Below are 25381 nucleotides of genomic sequence, written 5' to 3' on the forward strand. Positions count from 1 at the left end.
TACAAGAAGTTTAACACAAGAAGCTTAATTTAACTACAAGAAAACTTGTCCACTAAACTGAAGAGTCACAGAGGGCAATACAGATTCTCTTAAACTGAAAATAGATTATCTTTCAATTTCTCTTATTAAGGAATGAACAAACAAGAAGCATAAGCACCATAAAGATAATTACTAGAGTATATGAAAAGAATCTGAAAGACATCTTTGGGCTTATTGGCTATTGTTCTTAATTTTTTTATTATTCTTTCAAAATAGTTACATGTAAATGTGATCCTTTAAGAAAATTCTATAAGCCAATGTTTTATAATCACTTCCCAATTGGTATGAAAACTGTTAGTGTAGACTGAAAAAAATGTTAGTTTTGTTAAGTTTAGCCAACAAGGCAATATCATCAAGCACGGAAAGTTCCAGTACAAATTTGAGAGGCGATAAGTGTATTGCTTAAGAGCCCTAACTCAAAAGACACATGAACCAGCATTCAAATCCCAACCCCACTATTTTACTACTGCAGGACTTGAATAAGTGACTTAGACAGTTTTCTCATCTATAAAACAGCTCTTAAAATTGTTGTTATGCCTAAATAAGGTAATATAACATACTAAAATAAGTTCTAATAACTGAGGGTAAGGCTGAAATATTAAATAGCTGTATATTTAGATCAATACCTTTTTAAGACCTGTGAATATAGACAATTAATTAAACATATGTTATAGTTTTAGCAAAGACCCAGAGACTTGAATTGAGTGAGAAAGGAGAAGGCGCTTACCTGGAAAGGCAGGCTTTCGTAACAGCACTGTGAAGACTTTCGTTAGGGTACTGCGACAGCCGACGAGAAATGCGTAACAGTTGTCTGGTAGAAAGTGATGCCGCCAATGACTGTGCCTAGCAAAAGGCAAAGACAGCCTGTTAGGAGTCTTGTTTCAGCTTGCTAAAGTCTCTGTAGATGAGTATCACAACAGAATTCATTATTTCTGAAGGACAAGGTCAAACTTAAATATGTATTGTTAATGAATTACAATTAAAAATAAACCAAACCGGCCGGGCGCGGTGGCTCATGCCTGTAATCCTAGCTCTCTGGGAGGCCGAGGCGGGCGGATGGCTCGAGGTCAGGAGTTCAAAACCAGCCTGAGCAAGAGCGAGACCCCGTCTCTACTAGAAATAGAAAGAAATTAATTGGCCAACTGATATATATATATAAAAAATTAGCCGGGCATGGTGGCGCATGCCTGTAGTCCCAGCTACTCGGGAGGCTGAGGCAGAAGGATCGCTCGAGCCCAGGAGTTTGAGGTTGCTCTGAGCGAGGCTGACGCCACGGCACTCACTCTAGCCTGGACAACAAAGCGAGACTCTGTCTCAAAAAAAAAAAAAATAAAAAAAAAAATAAACCAAACCAATTTACACTTAAAATATCCTTGAAGATAGGTTTTTAAAAAATCTATAAAAATAATTTATCAGTTAAATTCAGTTAAGTTATTTTAGTTGGGCTAAGTTCGGCGGGGCAGGGCGTTGGATGCAGGAAGGATGTACATAATACAGGTCACAACTGAGTTACAAATAGCCTTTATATTTGTTCATTTTGTTTTCTGCTTACACAAAGCCAACCTGTTAAGATATCCTGAAAATGCTTAGAGCATTGAGCAAATTTGTGCTTTCTGAAAAGGAGTTGTGGACAATTCAGGCTGCTGACTACAGAGGTGTCAACCAGTTTGTCACATGGATTGCATCTTGCTGTTTGGAATCCTTCCCCTATACTGTCAGAATAATTTCATTTTGTTTTCCTACACTTCCCCAAATCCTACTAATAGAGTTGCTAGTATAAAACTCAGGACATGGTAAGTACTCTACAAATACTTCTTCACAGAACTTGAAATCTGTTGAAATTGTTTTGGCTGCCAACATAATGTAATGGTAAAGTTTATAGGCTTTGGAATTAGACAAATGATGCCCCCGTTTATTAGTTGTGTGACCTTGGCAAATTCCTTAACCTTTCCGAGCCTCAGTTTCCTCTCCTTTAAAATGGCAATAATAATGCCGTCATCTTTAAGGTTGTTATAAAGATTAAATCAGAAAATGATTCTAAAATGCTTAGCATAGGTCAGATAAATACAGGTGCTTGACAAATGGCAGCAATTATTATTAAATCAGTTAGCCTCTTCAAAAATGAAAAAATCTAACAGAGGAAAGCAATGAGATCTACACATTTGCATAAGTGTAATGAATCAGATAATTACTGGCTTAATTTCTAACTTAGATCACCAGCATTATGAGGCAGTGATTTTCACTAAAAACCAGAGAAGAGAAGCACTTTTGAAGCAACTGGACCTTTGGTAGGACAGAGCAAGTCAAAGTGAAATGTCACAGAGGTGGAAGAGGGCTGGAAAGTGGCACTGAACACCTGAGGCACTGGAGAAGGACTCTATGGAATTAAACAAAAAGTTCAGAATGGATGAGGGGAGAATGCCAAAGACACACTGTACATTTGCTTATTTCAAAGTTTTGCCTAAGGGTCATCTCTATATGTCTCAAAGATGAAAAAAATGAATTGATTTCTCCTTCCTCGTGTATTTCGCAGCTTCATGGGATGCTAGTCTGCTGTTATTAGTATTATATTTCAACTACAACATTAGTATCATATTTCCTTTGGGAACTAGGTTGGGAGCATGAGCACTATTTATGAGATATCCTTTTTTTCTATTAAAAACACATTCTAAGTTTCAAATAACTCATTTATAAGCAAACATTTGGTCAATCTTTGTTTTCAATAAATTTGCATTTTCGACATGGAGACAATATTTAAATACAAGAAACCATAAATTAGAACTCAAAGTAGCATATAATTTAATGCTAAAATAAGTGGAGCAGTTGACAACTGCTACAAGAGCTTAAAATGTTCAAGTGGGCAGGAGAAATGCTATGACCAAAGGCATGAAAACAAAAGGAATAGAAATATTAGGTCATTAAATATGAAATGTCCAATTAAAAATCAAAAGTGTAGTTTATTGTATCTCAAACAGGAAACAGTACAAATAATCTAAGTATGCACCTAAACTAATGAAACCGTTTTGCCATCTTAACAGTAGCTTGTTAATGCCAGTGATGAAGCCTGGAAAGTGAGTGGCACAGAGTGGTGATCAAATCATGACAGGCATTTTCCACAGCTTGTTGAGAACTGAATATTTTTCCTTGCAAGAAGTGGTCCAAAGCCTAGAAGTGGTAGTCAGTTGGTGCAAGGTCTGGTGAGTATAGTGGATGACAGAGGGTACCCAAGTCCAGCCTTTCTAATTTGAGCAGGATTGTTTGTGCAACATGTGGCCAAGTGTTGTCTGGCAACAGGATTGGCCTGTCTCTATTGACCAATCTCAGCTACTTAATCATCAGCTTCCTCATCATTTCATCCAATTGGCTGCAGTCCACATCCTCTGGAATCACTTGACTAGGTTTCATGAAGTTGCAGTGGATAATACCAGCACAGGACCACCAGCAGACACCATTAGCTTTTTTGGATGAATATTTGTTTTGGACTGTGTTTCAGCACTTCATCTTTATCTAACCATTGTGCTGAACACTTGTAATTGTCAAAAGATTCCATTTTTCATCACATACAACACTACGGCATAAAAATGGTTCGCTTTTAGGTCATGACAGCAAAGAAAGGCAAGCTTAGAGATGATTTCTCTTCTGAAGCTCGTTTAATTTATGCAGAACCCATCTATCTAGTTTCTTTACCTTGTCAATTTGTTTCAAATGGTCCAATATCATTGGAATACTAACATCAAACATTGTTGCTAATTCACACATAGATTGTGATGGATACATTTCCACTAAAGAAAGTGGAAATAATTTCACCGCTTTCAGATCATCATTATCCACCTTGGTCTCCGATCACCCATGTGGCTCATTTTCAAGACTAAAATTACCAGAACAGAACTTCTTAAACCATCGACGTACTGTGCGTTCATTCATTAGCCACATCCTTCCCAAACACTCCATTGATATTTTGAGCTATCTATGCTGCATTAGTTCCACGATGGAACTCATTCGAAAATAAAATCAATATTTGACTTATCCATGGTTTCACAAAAATTGCTCTAAAAAAAAACTGCAACATAATCATGAGTCAAAATGTGTGTTTGAAAGACTGAGGATGTACCTTCCCAATAAAAATAAAACAAGAAGTGTCAAAGTGAAATGTCAGAGATAGCAACTGTCAAACTTAATATTTACACTTAAGAAAATCAGACATCTCATACTTAATAACCTAATATGTGTAGAACATGAGGAAACCAGCCCAGCTTCATGACAGGGTCCTACTAGAAGTCTTGCTCTCAAACAACAAAGACCTGTGAAGGACATTTGGAGGAGTCTGGCCTTATTCCTAAAGGCAATAGGACTTTTGTTATATGCAAAGCAGTAACATGATTTTAGAAGATGATTTATTATTGGCCTAATTCCTAACTTCAATCAGCAGGAGTATGTAAAGTAGTTGAAGGACAGAGAAAACTGAAACAGGAAACAGAAAGCTACCTCAACAACCTGCCTATAAAAGTATAAAGTCCTACAATAAGGGTATGGCAACAAGAATGGAAAGAAAGGATGCAACAAATATTTCAGAATGTTGGCAACTGACTAGATATGAGAATGAAGGAAGAATTGAGGGTAAAATTTAGCCAGTATGATTAAAAGTATTGAAAGTTAAAAATAACTCAGAAATTCCCATCCTTAATTCCCAGGACCATGAAAAATTCCTACTTCAATCATAAAAAAAGTTTAACAAATGACTCCAACCAGAGGATTCTCATGACAAGAATCCTATTATACCTAAGGCAACTTTCTATGGTATAACATTCTAATCTCTCTCTAAGCATGACACTGAATTCAGCCTCCACATTTCATTCCAGTGATCAATAAGGATTTCTCATGAATTTGAACAACACCAACTCTTCTATTTGATAGCACCAAAATGCTTTGAAATAATATCCAAGGTCAAAAAAATCAGAGCTAAGCTTTACTTTGAGCCATTTAAGTGCTGAATAAAGAGTTTGGGAATCTCTGCTCTCACATTATTATCAATTAAAAAATGAGAATGTACTTTAATTAAAAAATTCCTAATATATTTAACATTAAATTTCTCACTGCAGTTTTATCTTGCAAAAAAAAGGGGGGGGTGAGGATTTGAAGCACATTTCCTTAGTTACCATGGTTATACAGTTTAAGAGCATACCTCAAAGAGTTTTTCTAATGTTAGCATGATTATTAATACCTCAGTATAAAAATATGAAAGTTCTCATTAGAAATTATGAAAAATTATTTTTCTTTTATTCCTCTCAAAGAAGTATTTCTTTTATGAAAATGTAACATGTTCTCAGGGAGAGTAAAATTTTAATTAGTTAATCAATTTATTCATTCATTCATTCATAAAAGATTTAAGTGTCTACTATGTGCTAGGCACCAGGCTGGGAAATGGGAATAAAAGAATGAGTGAGTAAGACCTAGCCTCAAGGAGGCAGGCACCAGTGTATTCAAGGGACAATAAAGCTTACTGTATAGCTGAAAAGAATGACTAAGGGGGAAAGCAGTTGGAGATGAGGTCTCAGAGGAAATTAATAGGGAACCTGTGACATCTAGAAAACGGTCCTCCACAAAGATATCCACATCTTAATCTCTGGAATCTGTCAATGTTACCTTCTATGGTAAAACCGACTTTGCAGATCAAATTAGATGAAAGATTTTGAGATGAGGAGATTATGCTGGATTATTTGGATGGGCCCTAAATGCGGTCCTATATACCCTTATAAGAGGGAGTAGGGAGGAGATATGACACAGACACACAGAGGAGAAGGGGATGTGAAGATGGAGGAAGAATTGCCATAGTGAGGCCACAAGTCAAGGAATGCTGGCGGCCACCAAAAACCAGAAGAGGCAAGGAACAGATAATCACCTGGAATCTTCAAGGGAGTGTATCCCTGCTGACTCTTCCATTTTAGCTCACTGATACTAATTTTAGCCTTTTATTGTCCAGACAAAAAGAAATTTCTATTGCTTTAAGTCTACCAGCTTATGGTAATTTGTTACAACCACAATTGGAAACTAATAGATGAATGAATTATTGGTGAAGACAGCTATGAAGAGGACCTAACAATATTCCAGGAGAAAGATGGTGAAATCCAATACTAGGACAATTACTGACAATAGGTAAAAGAATAGATGACACATCAAGATGTTAAATCGGTGAGATTTGCTTTCAGATTAAGTGAAGACAGTAGGAGAGCATGGAATCAACAATGATGTCAAAGTTTCTAATTTAGGAGACAGATTATTAACAAAGTCAGAATTGAATCAGGAACAGGAATACATTTAAAGAGGAAAGATAGTTTAGTTGTGTAACATGAATTTATAGTCATCTCAGAGGATTCTGTTGAAAAGAGAAAGAAACTAACATTTATTAAGCAGCTATTGAGGAGGAGATTCTTTACATCCACTTTTATGTTGAATCACTGAGGCCTTTTTATGAGGTAGGAGGGCACTGTTCCCATTTTACAGATGAGAACACTGTGACTCAGAATTAAAGAGTGACAGCCCTTTATCTTCCCAACATGCCGTCCTGGAATGGAAAAATGAAAATCAATAAAAAAAAAAAGTGAAGTTTAAAGCTGAAGATAAAGATGTAGGCATTAACTGGGAGGTGGTACTTGAAGCTATAAGAATAGATGACACTGCTCAGCATAGGAGACAGAGGGAACAGAGCAGAAACCCCATGAATAATACCAAGCACTCCTCTAGAGCTACAAGCTGTTTTCTATAACATGAGCCAGTAGGAGCTAGAAGAAATGTTAAAATCACTAAAATCAAAGTAAAACATATGTATAGGACAAAGCATAGCATAAGGTATAAAACGTCAGCTTAAAATATAGATTTTAAATCATTGAAGTCTAAGAAAATAAAGCAGCAGAATGTCAATTCAACATGGGAAATGCCCGGACTTACCGTTGGATCCTGTGTCTCTCTAAGTTTGTGTGTAAACGATAATAATTTATCCAAAGCTTCCTGAGGTATATTTGGGACCTGTTTTATGAGAGAATTAAGGAAAAACAGAAAGAATAAATTGGGACATCAGACCAATCGACCAGAAATTATGACTACTTAACAAATAATATTAGAAGTACATTTTTAGAAAGTTAATTATCAGTTACATATTTAACTAAGATAAAGTTGCTTATTCAAATTTTCAGGAAACACTGAAATCCCCGCTTTCTCTTTAGGAATCAGGTAACTAAAAACAAGCCGCTCTTCATATACAATTCTATCACCAGGATGAAACTGAAAGGACCCTCTAACTCAATCAAAAATTGGCATATGATGTATCCATAAAAAAAACTTTTCATATATTACCATTTCCTCTTTTATTAGCTTCAGTGTGATATTTTAAGCATAAACTTAGGCATTTTCTTACTGAAACCAAATTCCTTTACTTAGTAGCAATCTTACATATGTCTACTAAGTGACATAAGGAAGGCTTGTGTAAAGAATGGACACCCACAGTGTTCATTTTTCCAAAAATACATACGTGAGGGGTATAATCAACATATTGGTGAATTATGAAAAGCAGTCACCCAAAAAACATACATTGATTGCTCCCAACTATAACAAACTTTAATCAAGCAATCAAATTAATTGGACTATAAGCAATTTTTATTTAAGCAATAACAAATTTAAGGCTTTAATTTAAAAAGATCAGAAAGAGATACTAGCATAATGACTGGGATAATGTGAACATTTCAAAAAAAATATTGCTCAGAGTTTCTTTGGTCATTTAAGTAATTTGAATTTTTTAAAATTCTAAGTTCTATTCCATATATACTTAATCTCATTTATTCTTGAAATTGATGCTATTATGTAAGATGTAGTATTATCCCCATTTTCAGAAGAAGAAACTATGATTAATTTACCCAAGATCTGGAAGCTAATAAGTAGTGAATTTGACATTTACAGCTAAGTTGTTGAACTCTAAAGCCTATGCCCTTATTCACAACCATGCTCATAAGAAGGCCTAAAATTAATCAGCTCATTCTGGTATTTCAAAAGAAATTTTTGTATTTTCTATCAAATTTAAGAAACCATAATATATCTGGCCTCCCACTACAGTAGGAACTTAAAATAGTCATCTTTGGCTGAATATAAAAAGAAAAGGAATTCCAAAACTGTGTCTACACAAGGAAGAGGAGAGACAGCCCACATCCGTGGTTCCCCATGTGTGTTCCCCAGACCAGCAGCATGAGCATCACCTGAGAACTTGTAACAAATATACATTTCATGTACCATCCTACATCTACTGACTCAAAATCTATAAAGATGGAACCCAGAAATCTGTGTTTTTGTCAAGCCCTCCAGATTCTGAAAAATGTTAAATTTTGAGAAGCATTGACCTATACCATTATATGAGAAAATATGGGAGCAAATGGAAAGTAAAAGCTAAAAATGTCTAACTCTGCTCCAGCATGTATCAGAGTACCTTAAAAAGAGAACAGGCGTAGAAAATACGCTAGGCTGGCCTCACTCTTACCATTTCCTTAATCACTTGGATTTCTTCACTTTTGACAAGCGGTTTCATGTAATGGAAAAAGAACATGGTTAAGAATTCTGGTCCCAGCCACTGCTGTGTAGTGCTTCCAATAACAGGGGGCTCTGCCAAGGCAATGATCCTGAAGGAAGGATGGATAGGAAAAATGGATCTACAAGGGAAAAGAATTAAAAGAATTTACATTAGTAAGACATTCTAAGAACCTAAGATGAATAAACAAAATAATCACTTACTGCTAATAAATGTACAATATTCATTCAAGAAACTCCAGCCCTGGCACAAACCACTGCTTTTGATATGTTGTTATGCTATAACAAATTTTCTCCAGAATCTCTTGAAATAAAATCCTATCCAGTTCATATTCATTACATATACCTTCTTTATTTATTTAAAATCCCTTCAAAATCTCCTATCTTGTTAGAAACCCACTCTATGTCAATCATAGAAAGACCAAGAAGAATAATTCAGGGTGAAAAGACTTTTTACAGTGCAGAAAATTTAAGCACCATAAGGGGTTAGATTGAATTTAAAATTTAGATTGGCAATAAAAATACTTAGGTCTTAAAAAGGCAGGAAAAAATGAACCTTTATATAATTCACTCTTTTGTCATTGTATCTTTTTTATAAGAAATGTTATGATATTTAAAGTGATCTCTTTTAGAAATCTATGCTAGGAAATCTGAGGAAGCACATAAATATTCTAGGATACAAAGAGGAATAAGATAAGACTTCCCACAGTTTATGAAATTACTTGAGTTGTTTTTGGAGGGCTCTAAAACCCCTCATCATGATCTAATCATGTGGGTGACACTGTTGGCTTTTATCAACACTACTCAAAAACTGAGTAGAAATATGCTTTTAGAGGGTGATACACTTCTTGCTAAGAGAAGAAGAGATGAAACTCAATCACTTGCCAAGATCTTCAGAGAAACAAAAATACAGGTACATAACTGGCATATTGCTATTAACTATTATAACAGACCCAAATAGTTAAGTGATTAGGCAGCTAGAATACCAGGAGGTAGGACATGTATGAAAAGAATCAGATGAGTCCTCTGAAGAGCTAAGACAAAGTCCCATCTATTCGGTGGGCAAGTTCACCACGTTCCTGACTACATGATCTGTAATTTTAGAGGCCACATCATAATTTGTAAACCAGAGAAAAGCAATTTTTAGAAATGGCCTTATGAAAGGCCTGAATGAATTCATAAAAGCTACTCAGTATTATTTCATTTCTTTAGGTAGGGAAAAACAAACAAACAAACAAAAAGACATATTTACAGATGTTCCAGCCAGGCCTGGGAAAGTGATCTGTTCAAAGTCGTTGTTCTGGGAAAATAGAGAAGGATGACAACATGGACAGTGCCTGAAAGTCCTGAGGATAATATGGTCACTCAGGATTGCTAGTAATTAGATAGTCACAAAACAAAAACTGGACACAGAAAATCCTGTGATGGGAAAGCTAAAGGGAAGAAGTTATTCTGTTTTCTTCTGCTGCTAAGTGGTTTGCTATCATCTAAAAATTTTTGTTCAAAGGCCTAGCAACAGATGCTGGATTCATCCTGATCCTCTTCAATCACATCTGGGACAAAAGATAGCAGGTGAAAGAGAGAGCGAGCCTGGTGTGGCTGCACAAAATTAAACATGCAGATGTAATTTCTTACTTAAGAGAGTAAGAAATACAAAACCAGAGAATAAAGATGAAATTTTATCTCAGGCAAACCAAAAGGGGAAGTCCAATTTACATCCTTAAACCAATAGATCAGACCACATCTGAGCTGTAAAGTTAGGACTAGAAGAGCAACGAAAAGGAGAGCAAGGCAGGTAGTTAAAATTTCAATAAGGTGATGGTCATTGCCTGGGACATACATTGTCTGTGACTTGCTTTTTATCAATAGTATTGACTCTAGCAGGGTATCTGAGTGAGCAGGCTAAATTTGAAGGAGGCAGTCTCTGAGACGGCTGATGTATTAGGCAGAAACATGCATGCTGATTATAAAAACAGCCACCAAACTACTGAATAACAGGATGAGAAGGGCCTTTTTGTTTGCTAGGTTCTCCCCAAAGGCTTCCTTACATACAAATAGGTCATATGGAAAGTCATTTCCTGATGATGCTAGGTTACTCAAGTCTGAAAGTTAGAGAGCAAAGGCTCTGCCATGTACTTCAGAGCAATTTGACAAACTGGTCAGTATACAAAAGCTGAAGAAGTGATATGTAATCGAAAATTACAAAACCAGTCCCATTAAAATTTAAAATCAAGGTTAGTTTAATTTTACTACAGTTTTAACAACAACAAAACAACAAATGAAACTAAAGATATCCCTTAATTTCAGATAAATAGATATTATTTCCTAAAGATTGAAGATCAAAAGGGCAAAAAGTGCTTTTAAAAAGATTTTAAAAGATTTAAAAAATAAAAATATTGAGGTCAATGTGTCTGTGGGCATAAGTTTAAGTTTTTAGAGAGCAAAATACTTTCCAATGCTTATCAGCAGTAAAGAGGAATGAACTATTGATACATATAACAATATGGATGATCTCAAAATAATTAAGCTTAAGTGAAAGGGCCAGACAAAAAAGAGCACATAGTGTGTGATTCCATATACATAAAACTCTAGGAAGTACAAGCTATATATAGTGTCTAGAAGCAGATCTCTGAGGATGGGAAAGGAGGGTGAGAAGGGACAGGAGTGAGGATTACACAGAGGTGTGAGGATACTTTCAGGATTACAGATTTGTATTTATCATCTTGATTGTGTTGATGGTGTCACAAGTATATGCAATTATCAAAAATTATCAAACTGTGTACTTTAAATATGCATAGTTTATTATGTTATATATCAACAAAGCTTTTTTTTTCCAACAAAGCTTTTAATAAAACAAAAAAAGACTTTGATAAGCTCCAGTCTTTTGAAGGGAATTAAATAGTACATTTTTATGGGATTTGTGTATTAAGGAACACAAAATAATGATATAGAAGATTTCTATAAAGACATCAATCATGAACAGCATTTTGTAATTGGCCTTCTATACTATAATATCAATACTACTGTTCCAATTCATAACCTAGTAAAAGTTACACAGTTACACACATATGTACACAGCTCATATTTCCCCTTTTTTCCAATGCAGTGTGGCAAACTGCACTGATATATTCCTTATGCATATTTATACCAGCCAAGGTCTAGTGTAATATTTGGAAGAGGAAAGATGCTAAATAAATAAATGTGTACAACTCTTGTTAGTAACTATCACTGAGAAAAACTTTTCGAAGATTTTTGGTGTCAATGACAAAGGTAAGTGATAAAAACTGAAAATCACAGTGTCCCACCCTAGTCTATTAATAAATCTCATCTGGAATGAATTTGTGAGAGAAGGTACATTCTCTGTACCAAAAGGATAAATCTAAAACATACAATAAGTAATTATACCATTCATAGGTAAAGAGGTTTTAAATGGTTGTCTGACCATGAAAACGCTCAGAAATATTTTCAAAATCAGACTTTGCTAAAGCCTTTTGTTTTGACAATCAAACACAAAGACTTAGGCATAAAATCTTGATATATCTTAAGTTTTGTTAAAAATTTACATGGCCTCATTTGCTAACAAAGAGATGCGGAGGTTTCTGGAAAGCTAGGAGAGAATGCTTGCATACTATCTTCAAACATGGGTAAGAGTAAAAGCAAAAGGGTCTAGAGAATCTGATTAAGGACTGTGCTCAAATATCCAATTATGGTTCACCACTAAGACTGAAAAATTATAAACTGTCTTCAATGTTCAACAGCAACAAATAAAAATAAAATATTCCATAAAAATGCAAAAACATTAGAACATATATAACTAAGACTAGGCCACTACTCTTTATTGTTTCCCTGAGATAACCAGAAGCCCTTTCTTTGTGAAATAAACTGTTAATAACTCACGGGGACTCTCATCCCCCTCATCTATTCTCTGGCTAGTAGCAGGAAGAGACACATTTAGCAGCCTATAGTATTTGTACTTCCCCCTTCCCCAAAGAAGTTTTTCTCATCAAAGGAAGCAGTTCTATTTTGGTCCTTATTTCCTGAGAGAAATGCAGGCATGGTATCTGGTGTGTGTGGCCATCATGCTATTTCTAACAACCATGTCCGCAGCATTCCTGGTGTCTTGCAACAAGAGAAGCCCCTAACATTTCTAAAGGCATGTTAGGCATGTGATTACCTGCAAAGAATATAAAAGCCTATAGAACATTCTGGAAATGATCAAGGTGTATGAATTTGGTGAAGAATTAGTATACAATACAATGAAGGTCAGCAAAGGAGTGGAATATAATTGTTCAGAAACTGGGTTTCATACCATGAAATTGAAAGGGTTGGTGGCCCACTGCTAGCCCATTATGATTATGAGCCGATATTGATTATGAGACCCTATGCCAAAAGACTTTGCCATTAAAAGGCATCAAAGTATTCCTAATCAGTAGATTCATATAAGGAAACATTGCTAGCTGAGAAGGTCACCTAAACTGTATTAATACAATGACCTTTATAGTAGTTTTCTATCTGAAAGCAGAACAGGTATCTAAATTTACCAAACTGCATCTAGAGGCCAAGAAGTCCCAAAATCTGACTTGGCCTTAGGAAGGGCCATAGGAATGTCAGAGATTTCACAGAGGAGGTGACTACTGAAGGGATAGCAGAAGTCTGCCACACTGGTCCTGAGAAGTGAAAAAATGAGGCTAAAAAGGCACACATGTAAAAGATATTAGCCCTGAATCCTGTAGCAGATGGAAGCCACTAAAGGATTTAAACAATGAAGTGATCACTTTTATGGATTAGATACCTTAAACTTCTAGTTCTAGGTGTGTGGAGAGACAGTGGTTCCATTCACTAAGTTTTGGCACTCAAGAGGAACAGTGGGTTTGCAGAAATGAGCTCAAAGATTCTCTGGGACATGTAAGGGCAGATATCCAGTAGTCAAATGGCACTTAGAAAACTAAATTGGAAACAGCTTTTAAGGAATGCTCAGTGTATCAATGACAGGTAAAGACATGAGTGACTGAGATTGCCTAAAGAAGAGAAAAGGCTAAGGCAAAAACCCTGGGAGATGCCAATTTTAATAGCTTTCTGAAACCTTTCCCAACCTCTCAAGACACAGTTACTAATCACTTCCTTTTCTGTGTTCCCACAGCATTTTGTACGGACCTCTAGTCTAACATTTAGAAACTGCATTGTAATTATTTATTTACATATCTGTCTACCTTCATGAGTGGTATACCACAGAAGGCAGCAACAACATCATCTAAGAGCTGGAACTCAAACACTTAACCTAAAGGAAACAAGTAATACTAATGATTAATAACAAACACTTGCATATGCAGTCAGTCTATAGATAAGAATTACCTGGACTCTATTCTGGGCGCCCAGAGAGTGACTGAGTCCATGGATTACCGTACCTTTATGATACTCAAGTTCAACAAAATCACACAACTGCTGTATTCAGAACAAGAGCTTTAAAATGAACTCTGAAGAGGTATTACTCTACAGATTAGTAGAAATTGCTCTTGGAATCTTGATCCCTCGGAGGTAGGAGATTTATTTATTTGTGTAAAACTATGGAAACTGTTTTTTCTGTTAGGCAGCTGCAACTGCTATAACACAAAAGCACCATTCCCACTCCACCCCAAAACCCTTCCCCTTAAAAAACAAAACAAAAACCTTCCCTATCATTCTACCTTTGACCTTTTTCTCGACCTTAAAATCTTCTACAAGGAAACAAAGAATTAATAAAAATAAATAAAGTAAAAGCTGAGTTTGCTTGAGGACTACAGAAGTAATAATCACTTTGTTGAACTTCGGTGAGCAAGTACAAAAATGAAAGAATAGATAACATGGGTCATGAGTTTCTAATTTGTAGTTCAAATGCTAGTGCCAAGAGTGACATATTAGATATGAACAGACTATAAGATCAACCCATGAGAGATAATGGGCAATATTACTTACAAGAACCCACAAAATAAAGTAATTTCCTCACTGAGTACAAATTTCCTGCTTTTTATATTGTGTTATATACTTTAAGTCAAGCTGTCAGCCCCACTACCCAATAAACACAGTCTTGAAAGAAATACTGTTAGATATTAGAGAAATACTTAAAAGAAAAATCTAATCTACTGTAACTCTAAAAGAGGATATTTATTCTGAGAAAGACAAAAAAGGGTTAAAAAATTAAATCAAGATTAACCAAGAAAAGGTAAAGAAATTTACCAACACTCCATACCACCAGAGTGAAGCAGATTCTGTAACACAACAGTGTAAACAACAAAATAAAGGAAAAAACTATTTATAATCATAGGAAAATAGTGTGTTTCTCAGGTAAAAAGGAGTACAATATAAGAAGTATGGATAAGGAAAGGAATTAGGCTTTCAACTGTTAAAAATATTTTAGACAAGCCAGGAGAATCATTGGTAGAACATCTCACTGCTGAAAAGTTAATGAATGCCCAACAAATTGACAGAACATAAGAGAGAGAAGAAGAAAAAAAGAAGTTCAGCCCAGGAGGTTGAACATACATCTAAATAATAAAAAGTACAGAGAGAGAGAGACCAAAGGAAACTTGGTAAGTGGGAGTAGAGAGAGATCTACGATGACATAGGAGCTACAGGTATAAAAAGCAACAAGTACAAGCAGGGTTTGTCAGAATATACCATGGGAGAAAGACAAAATTGATAGAAGATGGAATTTGATAAATGCCAGATGTGTGAGTATGCTGAGAGGAGATTCAGACAAACAGGGAAGTGTTTGAGATGAAAAAGTGAAACATATTATAGAAAATAGGGTCACTTCCTTCCCAGTGTTCCCATACCATTATTGTACACAGACCTCTAGTCTAACATTTAAAACTGCATTGTAATTGTTTATTTACATATCTGTCTCTCTTCATATGTAGGTAAGTATTAATTTCAGGAGAAACACAATGTGCACAATAAGAGAAATAACTATGATATACTAAATGGCTTAGCTGGGTACAGTTTTTATGCTGTCATAATAATGTAAACATCAAATAAAGTCGCAAACAAGATTATCATATAACTCTAGGAAGAATACTGGATGGAAGTATGCATGAGTAGTGAGATGGGAGGTAGTGAAAGAGGGAAATCTTAATTTTCCATGTAGAAAATCAACAGCTTAATCTCTAACACTAAAAAATAAATCGGGCATATCAATGAAAGTATATTGTTTAGTGGCATGGAGGTAAATATGAAAAGAAACAACTAAGAGTTGAAAGCAGTAGCCTCTGAAGCATGAGAAGTGGGAAATAGAGACTGTCATGAAACCAACGACAGGAGATGGTATTTTTCATAAAATGCTTTGAAAAATTACCTGGCTCAAGTTTCATGCAAGTTTAACATTGGCAAAAATCCAAACAAAAATGTAAAAAGTGAAGGATAGCAAGCATTGCTACAATCTCTCTCCACCCCCTCAGAGTGACCTCTGGAGCTAGAGCTGAGACTGGTTTGTGTTTGTGGGAGAGACACAAATCAATAGTGATTAAAGTGAGAAACTTTCAGAAGAAAAGACTATTAACCACTCTGCACTAAACTCAACATGATGCCCAGGGCCACTCTGTTCCTGAAAGTGGTTTCACTTGTAAAACTGCTTGTGACCCTTAGGGAGAACTTGGGTACTTTTTGTAGAAAAGGGTTGTCATTTCCCTGACATTTGGTGACAAGTACCGAGCTCCTGATGTCCTAAGGGAAACTGCTGGGCAGGCTTGCTGCGAGCTATTGCTCAATTGCTTTGATTCTTCCCTCTGAAAACATGAACTGTTCTCTGACTAGTGATTCACATGCAAATAATGTACAAAAACTGAATGTTATAAACTGAAAGTACGATGTGACTTGCCTCCCGAAACACTTGACCAAACTATTTCCTGGTCTAGAGTAATTTGATAATGTACATCTCAGAACTATAAGTAGCTGTGTAATCAAGTAAAATTTATAATAATTTATACAGAGATAGTAGGAATTTAACATTTCACCTCTAAGAAAAAACTCCAAGAAAATTTTTAAACAAAATTTTGCTTAAAACATAAACACAATAATAAATTCCCTTAATTGTCTTTTGTAGAATTTTAATGTTTTAAATATGGCATTAAGTCCTTTGGGGGGAGGGGAAAATTCATTTAAATGGGATCAGATTAAGTGACAAGGAGTTTTCCCCAATGTATCAACCACTAATTATGTTAAAATATCTGTGGAAATGTAATGAGATGAAAAATAATCTATATTTGCCAAACCTCCTCTAAAGAAAAGTATCATATGTAGCTGCAACAAACATCTTCCTTCAAATTTTTAATTTTGAAATTTTTCAAACTCATAAAAAATTTTAAAGAATAGAATACGTAAGGCTGGTGGCGGCCCCCTCCCTTCCCTAGATCAAAAGGAAAAGGCTCCGGAGACCAGACCCGCCAAGGACAAAACTGGCAGACCCTGCCGAGAGGAACCACACCCAGATGTCCACCTGGATAGGAACTTTTCGGCTCTTGGATTCCACAAATACCTCCAGCCCCTCCCCAAAATCCCCAGCTCTTCCCGCCAAAAGTCCCTAGCCAGGCCCAAAGGGTATAAAAGGTCTCAACCCCTTCAAACAGCGGCGAATTCTGGGGCCCCCCTCTCTTGGGGCCCCAGAACCTCATCCATGAGTGTATAATAAAACCACGTGGTTTGGCCCCCACTGTTTCTCTCTGTCTGTCTTTTCACCACCGCTGAAAAACCTTACAGAATACAAACACCCATATATTCTTGACCTACATTTTGCCAATTGTTAAGATTTTACCACATTTGTGTTCTCAATCTCACTTGATCTTTCTCTTTCTCTGTGGTGTGTTTGCATGTACATATACACATCTTTTTTTTTTTTTCTGAAACATTTATAAGTCAATTGCAGGCATTTTTTTTTTTTTTACTTTATCCCATAAGTATTTCAGCAAACATCTCCTGTGAAAGGAATATTCTCCTTCATAACCACAATACCATTATGATACTTAAGAAAATTAGTATTAATTCAATATCATAGAGAGAGAAAGAGAGAGAGAGAGAAAGAGTCCATATTTAAGCCTTTCTAATTTATCTTTTATAGCTATTTTCATTTTGTTTCCTACTCCAGGATCCAGTCAAATCTCAAACATTACATTTGGTTGTTACAGCTCTGGAAGGAATGTTTAAATAAGCCATAATGGGTAATCCCACATAAAGTGGTGTACCCCATCAAGTGGCGTACCCTAGAAATACTGATGACACCCAAGGAGGGTGACCCAGTTAATGGTGGGCCCAGCTTTTGTTCTGCTAAGGGGATACAAAAGTACAAGGCCAAAACTGAACTAGGAGGGCAACTGAGGAGGGAGTACCTTCTTCAAATCAAAGTTCTTATAAAATGTTTAAACATTTATTTGAAAGTAAGGCTGAGAGTACAGAGTACATCTTGGACAGCAACCTCACATTTTAAAAAGTGCCAAACTACTAGCATGTCCAGGACACCAAATTATTACACTGTTCAAAGGTATCTTGGCTTGACTCCAGGTTTATAAAAATAATAAACAATGTTTTTTTTTAACTTAAAAATAATAACAATAAGAGCAATGTACCCAGAATTACCTCTTCTGTAGCTGCTCATCAGACATTTGCAGCTCTTCTTTTAAGCGCATATACCTGTCTTCTCTCAGCAGCCTAGAGCCATCATAGAGGCTCAACTCTCGATCGTGGATTAACCTAATGGGATAAGAGCAAAGTCAGAAAACAAATGAATCAGTTTTGAACACTGAAGTTATTAAAGATACAGTCCGTCAGCCAACATTTTAATTATACCTATCATAGCTGGCAATTGAGTCTAACCATTTTGTAAGATAGACTTTGCAAAATTTCAAGCTAGCTAGTGCTGTTATACTTGACAAAACTGTTGGTTTCTGTGCTGGGGGCAGTAGTCATGAACATTAGATGTGGACAGGGAAAAAGAGGAGAGGTGAAAATGCAACAGGAGGAAAAAAAAAAGAAATGGAGGAGGAGGGAGAGGAAAACAAATAACTGAAGGAGTGACTCAGAATAAGCATGGGTACATATTAATGGACAAGGCAGCTGGCACAAACTCCTTGAGTCTAATGTAACTCTTTAAAGGATAGTATCAAAATATTTCTAAAAAAATTTTTTTCTATCTTGGGAATTATGGATTTTAAATACCAAAAATCTTCATAATGAAATAACTACATTGCTTCTCTTGTCAACTCTGATGGTGGCCTAACTATCCACACCACAAACAACACTGTCTTCCAGATGTTGCAAAGGTCAAAAAGCACTGTTCTAGATCTTGCACCAACCCCTCAGTCTCCCGCTGCCCATGTTAGAGTTGCCCAACACAGCCTCCATTCTGAGGGAAGGAGAAACTATATACTTCAGAGGACAGGAGCCTGGGCAGGGAAGCCAGTCAGGCCTGGGTTCAACTCCAGCTCTACAACTCACCAGCTCCATGACTAAAGAGGGGGAGAACCAGGCCATCTCTCGAAACTTTTATCTTTTGTAACACTGAGGTAGTAATGCCAACTTCATACAGTTGCTGTGAAAATTAAACAGCGAATGTAAAAACCGATGCTTAATATACAGCTGTTCTCAATCTTGGCTGCACATTAAAACCTTCTGAGAAGTGTTTACACCAGAATTTGTGGAGGTGGGACCCAGGTATGAGGATTTTTAAATTCCTGTCCTGTAAAGTGATTCCAAGGTTGAGAACCTGAGAAGCACTGGCTTAGCACAGTGCTCATCACAGAATAAGTACTCAATGGCAGCTATGACTGCCATTGACTACTATGACTACTCAGCCAAACAGGCAAGAGACAGCCAATAAAAGGGGTCCAACTATTATTGTGTCTGCTTTTGTCTGTTTCAGAGAAAAAATACTGTAAATCTATGGAATGTTTATGGTAAATCACTGAAAGTTTGTGATTATTATTTTTAAATAATCTAAAATCTAATGAGGATTAACACAACATATTTGGAATCTTTAATTACACTTGGTATTTGCATCTTGTCAGAAACAAAAAACTTTGAGTAGTCAGTTGGGGAAATGACTTATTCCACTTATTTGACCTTTCCCAATAACTCAAAGTTAAAAATGAAATGTCTGCAAGTTATAGAACCACGATGAAACAAAAAATATCAGTATCAGTAATCTCCTAAAAGGACACAGGATGGGAAAAATTTTCTACAAAAATTACACATGAAGAGTCTTCTCTGAACATTAAATTCTGGAAAAGTTTTAGGAATGTGTGGAAATTTTTCCCACCTAAACTGAAATCAGAAAACATAGCTACAGAGAAATGCTCGAGTTTATAACAACAAAGTGAGCTTTTTTAGTCTACATAAAATATAATCAAAAAGCTATTACATATTTTATATTAAAAACATCTTTTTCTCTCTCAGAAAAATGATTCCAATGAGATCAGCCAATAATTAATATCTATGATTCATAAGGAGTTTTTAAATAGTAAAGCTGTGACGCTAAAAAATTATAGAAATTTCAGCTGTGTGTGAACTTTTTGCATATATACATCTAAAGTCTTTCAAAATTACTAAAGTTTTTCTTTTTGCAGTTCTCCCATACAGAATTTTGCTATGGCAATGGCTTTTCCCAAAATGTTCATTATTTAGAGTTTTACTCCATTGTGTTTATAGCAATAAAAAAATCTACCATTCTACTTGGATATAGAATCCCAAGTTTCTCAGGATCTACATAATTAAGTTTTTAAAAAAAAGTTTGAGGGGAGAGGAGGGGATGGGTACAATGTACACTATCTGAGTAATGGGATGCTTATAGCTTTGCCTCAAGCAGTACAAAAGCAATCCACGTAACCAAAACATTTGTAGCCTTGTAATATTCGGGGAGGGGGGCAGGAGAAAGGGGTGAGAGAGTACCATGTCTGGCGTGTTATGTGTGTGTATGAATGCGTGTGTTTTGCACTTTTCGGTGTCTCATACAAACCTCTGCAACACAGCAAGTGTGCCTGCATTGACCCTATGGATGCCGTCCAGCAGGACCAGCTTGCCGTCCAGAGCAGCATTCACAAGGGGAGAGGAGCGCCAGGCAGTATCTCCATTTGGAAGAGTGTACCTCTGCTGTAGCAGGTCACGAGCTGTCATATCCTAAAACCGATCCCCACCACCCACCAAAGAATATGCGGAATTAATTTTTAAGACATGGATAGTAGCTTATTTGGCTTTATAGAATCACCTCTCTCTAAACATACATTTCATACAATAACTGGGAAGTCATCTCTAATCCTAAAAATGAAGATCTCCAAAAACCTTTTTTTGGTCATTTGAAGATTTTTTCCTATTACTCATTTACCTAACATAGTAAGTGTGAGGGTTTTTTTCCCCCCTTCTTTTTATTTAGCATTTTCCTCCTGTTTTAAAATGTTCATTTATATAATGGCAATAATTTCCACCGAACTTTAACAGAATTCAACTCAATCCATTTATTCTTGCAGGGACCAAAATGTGTTGATTCTGTTTTAAAATGAGAAGCCATTCAAACTCACTATGCAGAGAGATGCTATGAAGAGACGCTTATCAATAAAGTGCATTTTCTTGCAGTTGATGAGTTTTCCTGAAAAGCCATGCTAAGAACCATCACAGTGACTTTTTATATTTACAGAGGCTTGGTAATGGAGGAAACTGAGAACAGTCATCAGAGAAGGTACAGGAATTGAGAAACAATAGCATGGAGCTTAACATGCAATTTTTTTAAAGCACACGCACAATGTGCTAACACTAAAATACTGTAACAGACTTAAGCAAACTATTATAAGTTGTGACATATAAAAGTTTATCTCCTGTAAAAAAAAATTTGGAGCTATGTAATATGAACAAATTTTTCTTATATGTGTTAATGTGGAAGACAATAGTTTCTTTTCTGTTATCAACTGTAGATATATTTTGTGCCATTTACAGCAAACAGAAGTTAAACTTTTACAATAAAATTTAAAGTCTTTGGTAAATTCTTTGCTATTCACTCCAAATTTGAGCAATAGAAAAACTAATGAGTTTGCTTATATTCATAATGGCAACAAATCTGTATTGGAACCAAGATTAAAATGTAAGTCTTAATTATTACAACTCTTAATATCAAAAAAGTACTGATTTCAGAAGTATGAATCGGCTTATACTGAATCACAAAGACCCTGGAGAAACAATAGCATTCAAACTCAGCAAGTTCCCATAACCTTATAAGGGGCTGGCTTTGAGACATTATCAAAATTTGGCCTAACTCTTTTTTTTTTTTTTTTTTTTTTTGAGACAGAGTCTCTCTTTGTTGCCCTGGCTAGAGTGAGTGCCATGGCGTCAGCCTAGCTCACAGCAACCTCAATCTCCTGGGCTCAAGCAATCCTGCTGCCTCAGCCTCCCAAGTAGCTGGGACTACAGGCATGCGCCACCATGCCCGGCTAATTTTATATATATATATATATATATATCAGTTGGCCAATTAATTTCTTTCTATTTATAGTAGAGACGGGGTCTCGCTCTTGCTCAGGCTGGTTTTGAACTCCTGACCTTGAGCAATCCGCCCGCCTCGGCCTCCCAAGAGCTAGGATTACAGGCGTGAGCCACAGCGCCCGGCCTGGCCTAACTCTTTTAATAATTTTATTTAATCCTTCAACGATGAATTTTAAATGCTATGCAAACTGAATGAGCAGTGTCACTCTCTGATGCCAATGACAGTTACAGCAATCAAGATTAAATTCATCAACATCATCATTGTTTACTGATACAGTTCATGGTGGAAATGAGCTCATTCCCACTCAAGGTTGTATAACAGAACAGTAAATGATCAATGCATAAAAAAGAAAAATAGGACAAAACCAAAATAAGTGTCTGTGGGGCATTTTCATAGTCAAATGATAAAGAAACATCAAATATTATCCACACATATTCATGTGTACATGAAATATACACATATACATGCACATCTATACACATATACTCATAAAATCTTTTTAAAGTTAACATAAAAATAGTTCCATTTATAGAAAACTCTTGGTACAGACTACTCTAGAAAAATATTTGCCATAGAGTTATATCACATATTATACTAGAAAATTAAACAGAAAACATGCTTTAGCACAGTGGTTCAAAACCAAAGATACATATCAGAAACTGCTGCGGAATTCTTGGGCCATCCATAAGCTTAAGGCCCCATCATCATGAAGACTCTGACTCAGCAGGTCCAATGTGGGGCCTACCGCCTGGTTTTTTTTTTTTTAATTAACTATTACATCGGTGATTCTGATATGCCTCCCAGGTGGGAAATACTGCTTTAAAAGAAATTAAATTAAAATTCATTCATTTATACCTCTCCTTATTCTAATATGACTTCTGAGATTGCACAAAGATAAACAAAACGCATAACAAATAGCATAAATTAAAAGTAAACAAAAAATGAGGGAGAAAAAAAGAGTAGGCTTTATCTCTTTTAAGCACTTCTATTTGAATCAGACAGGAGGTAGCATGATGAAGGCATTCCACTTATATTTTCAAAGAAATGGATGAATTTTAATTTGGAAAATATCAGCTCCAGACTGAAAATGGCTGACATCCTGGTCCAGTTGATCTTGGGAGTCTTTTGCTTGGGCCCAGGAAAAGGAGATAAGGAATGCTGTGACTCTAGCATAAGAGGTTCAGACTCCTAAGGAGCTGAGTGAGGCTAATAGCAGCTGGCAATATTTTTTAAAAATTTCAGTCAAAAGAATTCCCCATTCTAATACCACCATATCCCAAATCACCATTCTGTGCATCACATGAAAAATCACTACTTGGTCATGATTCTAAAGTACTTTCATGTCTTATTAACTTGCACAATGTCTACAGTACTTGCCTTATTCATGCAATTAAACATTTACTAATAGATGAAAAAAATAACTAGTACAAATGTTAGGTAGATAGTAAGGGGTTTCAGGTCTCCTAGGGATGAAAGTGGGTGCCTTGTCTTAGTGCTGCCTTGAGCAACTGTCCCACCTGGGAAGAAGGACAAGGGCAGGCCCCAGCCTCCATCCTTTGGTGCTGTCTCACCCTAATCCGTCCAGAGCCACTGCCATACCTGGGGGAGGAGGAAATGCCCTACCAATCTACCAATCAGAACTTAGCATGCCAATTGCAAAAGAATGCAGAGGACTTTGTAGCCCACAGGCCAATTGGCATAAGTACTGGAAGGTGACTTAGGATAACCTAAGACTAGCTATCATGTCATCATCTTAAATCTACATTGCGGTTCATCCTCCAAATGGGCTTTGAGAGAGGCTCATGGGAGATGCACATACACAGTAAGATTCAGGTCATATTACTCCTAACTGTCCATCAAAGTGGTTCCATGATGACACCTGAACCATGGGGAGGTCCCTATCTGGACACTATAAAACAAGACCTAGATCATAAACAAGGTCTCTTTTACCACAACAAAGGGTCTGGTCATCATCTGTGGCGTATGTATCTTGCTCTATAAATCTGTATCTTGCTCTTGCTCTATAGTCCTCCCTTGCTCTCCCTCAATAAATTTCACCTCATACTTGTCTTACTTTGGTGTGTCTGGTCATTCTTCAGACAAGAGCACACCAAGAACAGAGAATACAGAATGAGATTGCCACACCCAACACACAGAACTCTTCTTTTCCAACCTAGCAGTTGGAGACTCCCTTATATTTACTAAAGTAAAATGAAATAATTATTTGTTGTTATCCAAGAACCTGTAACAAATCAATATGGCTCAATGCTGTTAATGCCAACCACAGCTATAGACCAAAAGTATTCTTCCTTTTTTCAATCTTTAGAGGGGTAGAAAATGAAAAATATGTGGCATTTCTTAGAAGCCTAGATCACTTCAGTTTTATCATTTAAACTCTCTGCCTATCATAATGTTAAGAACCCTCTTTCATTTCTAATATATCTTTGCATTAAAATAGAAACCCTCCTGAGAGAAAGAAAAACATTCCTTTTAATACCGGCTGTTAGTTTTCATGATTAAGATTGAAGGAGCTCAGAGAATTTCAGCCCAAACGATGACTCCTTTGTATAAAGAGTATTTTGAATTAAAGGCCCTTAGAGATCAACAGGCCCTTGGAAGAGGCTTTGCCTCTATCTGCATAAAACCAGAGGGACTCATCAAAAAGAATAATCTTCTTCCCTCCCCCATCCTGTTATCTCAATATACTGCAGGAAAGTGGATGGAGACTATAATCAGACCTGGCCCAATCCATTTTAAATATAATACCTGTCTTTCAGGTTAATTTAATTTCCAAAGAGACTCATTTATAAGTCAATCTGTTTCCCCCATCCATTCATCCTCCCTAGTAACCATTTATTGCCCCTCAACAGAATTGCTTATATTCCTCATTTCCCCCCTCCCCTTTAAAATGAGGGTATGTACACTTCTGGACCCCACTGGAATACTGGGTAACCACTCTGCGATTCTCCTGCTGCACGTGGTAAATAAATTTGCAATCTTTTTCTGCCATATTGTGAGTAAACCTTCAGGAGGCAAAAGGGAAGTTTTTCTTTCTCCTTCACCAGATCCTACATGGAAAGATAAAAATTTCAGCTTTTCCTTAAAGAGATAGTTGGCTCTACTTTCTCCAAGTTACAATCAGAAGTTATTTTCTATTATGTGAAAATGTAAGGACACTCAAGTAAAATGGAACCTTCACAGAACAACTGAATCTAATTAACAGAACTTTCCCAGTATAGTCTGAATGGGTCAATGATGTAAATTAATTCCAGGTAATAAAAA

At 36.2% G+C, this 25381-nt stretch overlaps 1 protein-coding gene across 1 annotated transcript in view; it reads right to left on the reverse strand.

The window, feature by feature from the left end:
• VWA8 (von Willebrand factor A domain containing 8) overlaps window positions 1–25381 on the reverse strand; it is a 328282-nt gene that overhangs the window by 202716 nt on the left and 100185 nt on the right. Inside the window, exons 13-17 of the mRNA XM_076009415.1 lie at window positions 20585–20745; window positions 18211–18324; window positions 8561–8729; window positions 6985–7062; window positions 767–882 (exon numbers count right to left, since the gene is read on the reverse strand). Of these exons, the coding sequence (XP_075865530.1) occupies window positions 767–882; window positions 6985–7062; window positions 8561–8729; window positions 18211–18324; window positions 20585–20745 (638 nt within the window). The remainder of the gene's footprint in view (window positions 1–766; window positions 883–6984; window positions 7063–8560; window positions 8730–18210; window positions 18325–20584; window positions 20746–25381) is intronic.

This window comes from Microcebus murinus, chromosome 13 (genome assembly GCF_040939455.1).
Source record: "Microcebus murinus isolate Inina chromosome 13, M.murinus_Inina_mat1.0, whole genome shotgun sequence".
NCBI classification, from domain to species: Eukaryota; Metazoa; Chordata; class Mammalia; order Primates; family Cheirogaleidae; genus Microcebus; species Microcebus murinus.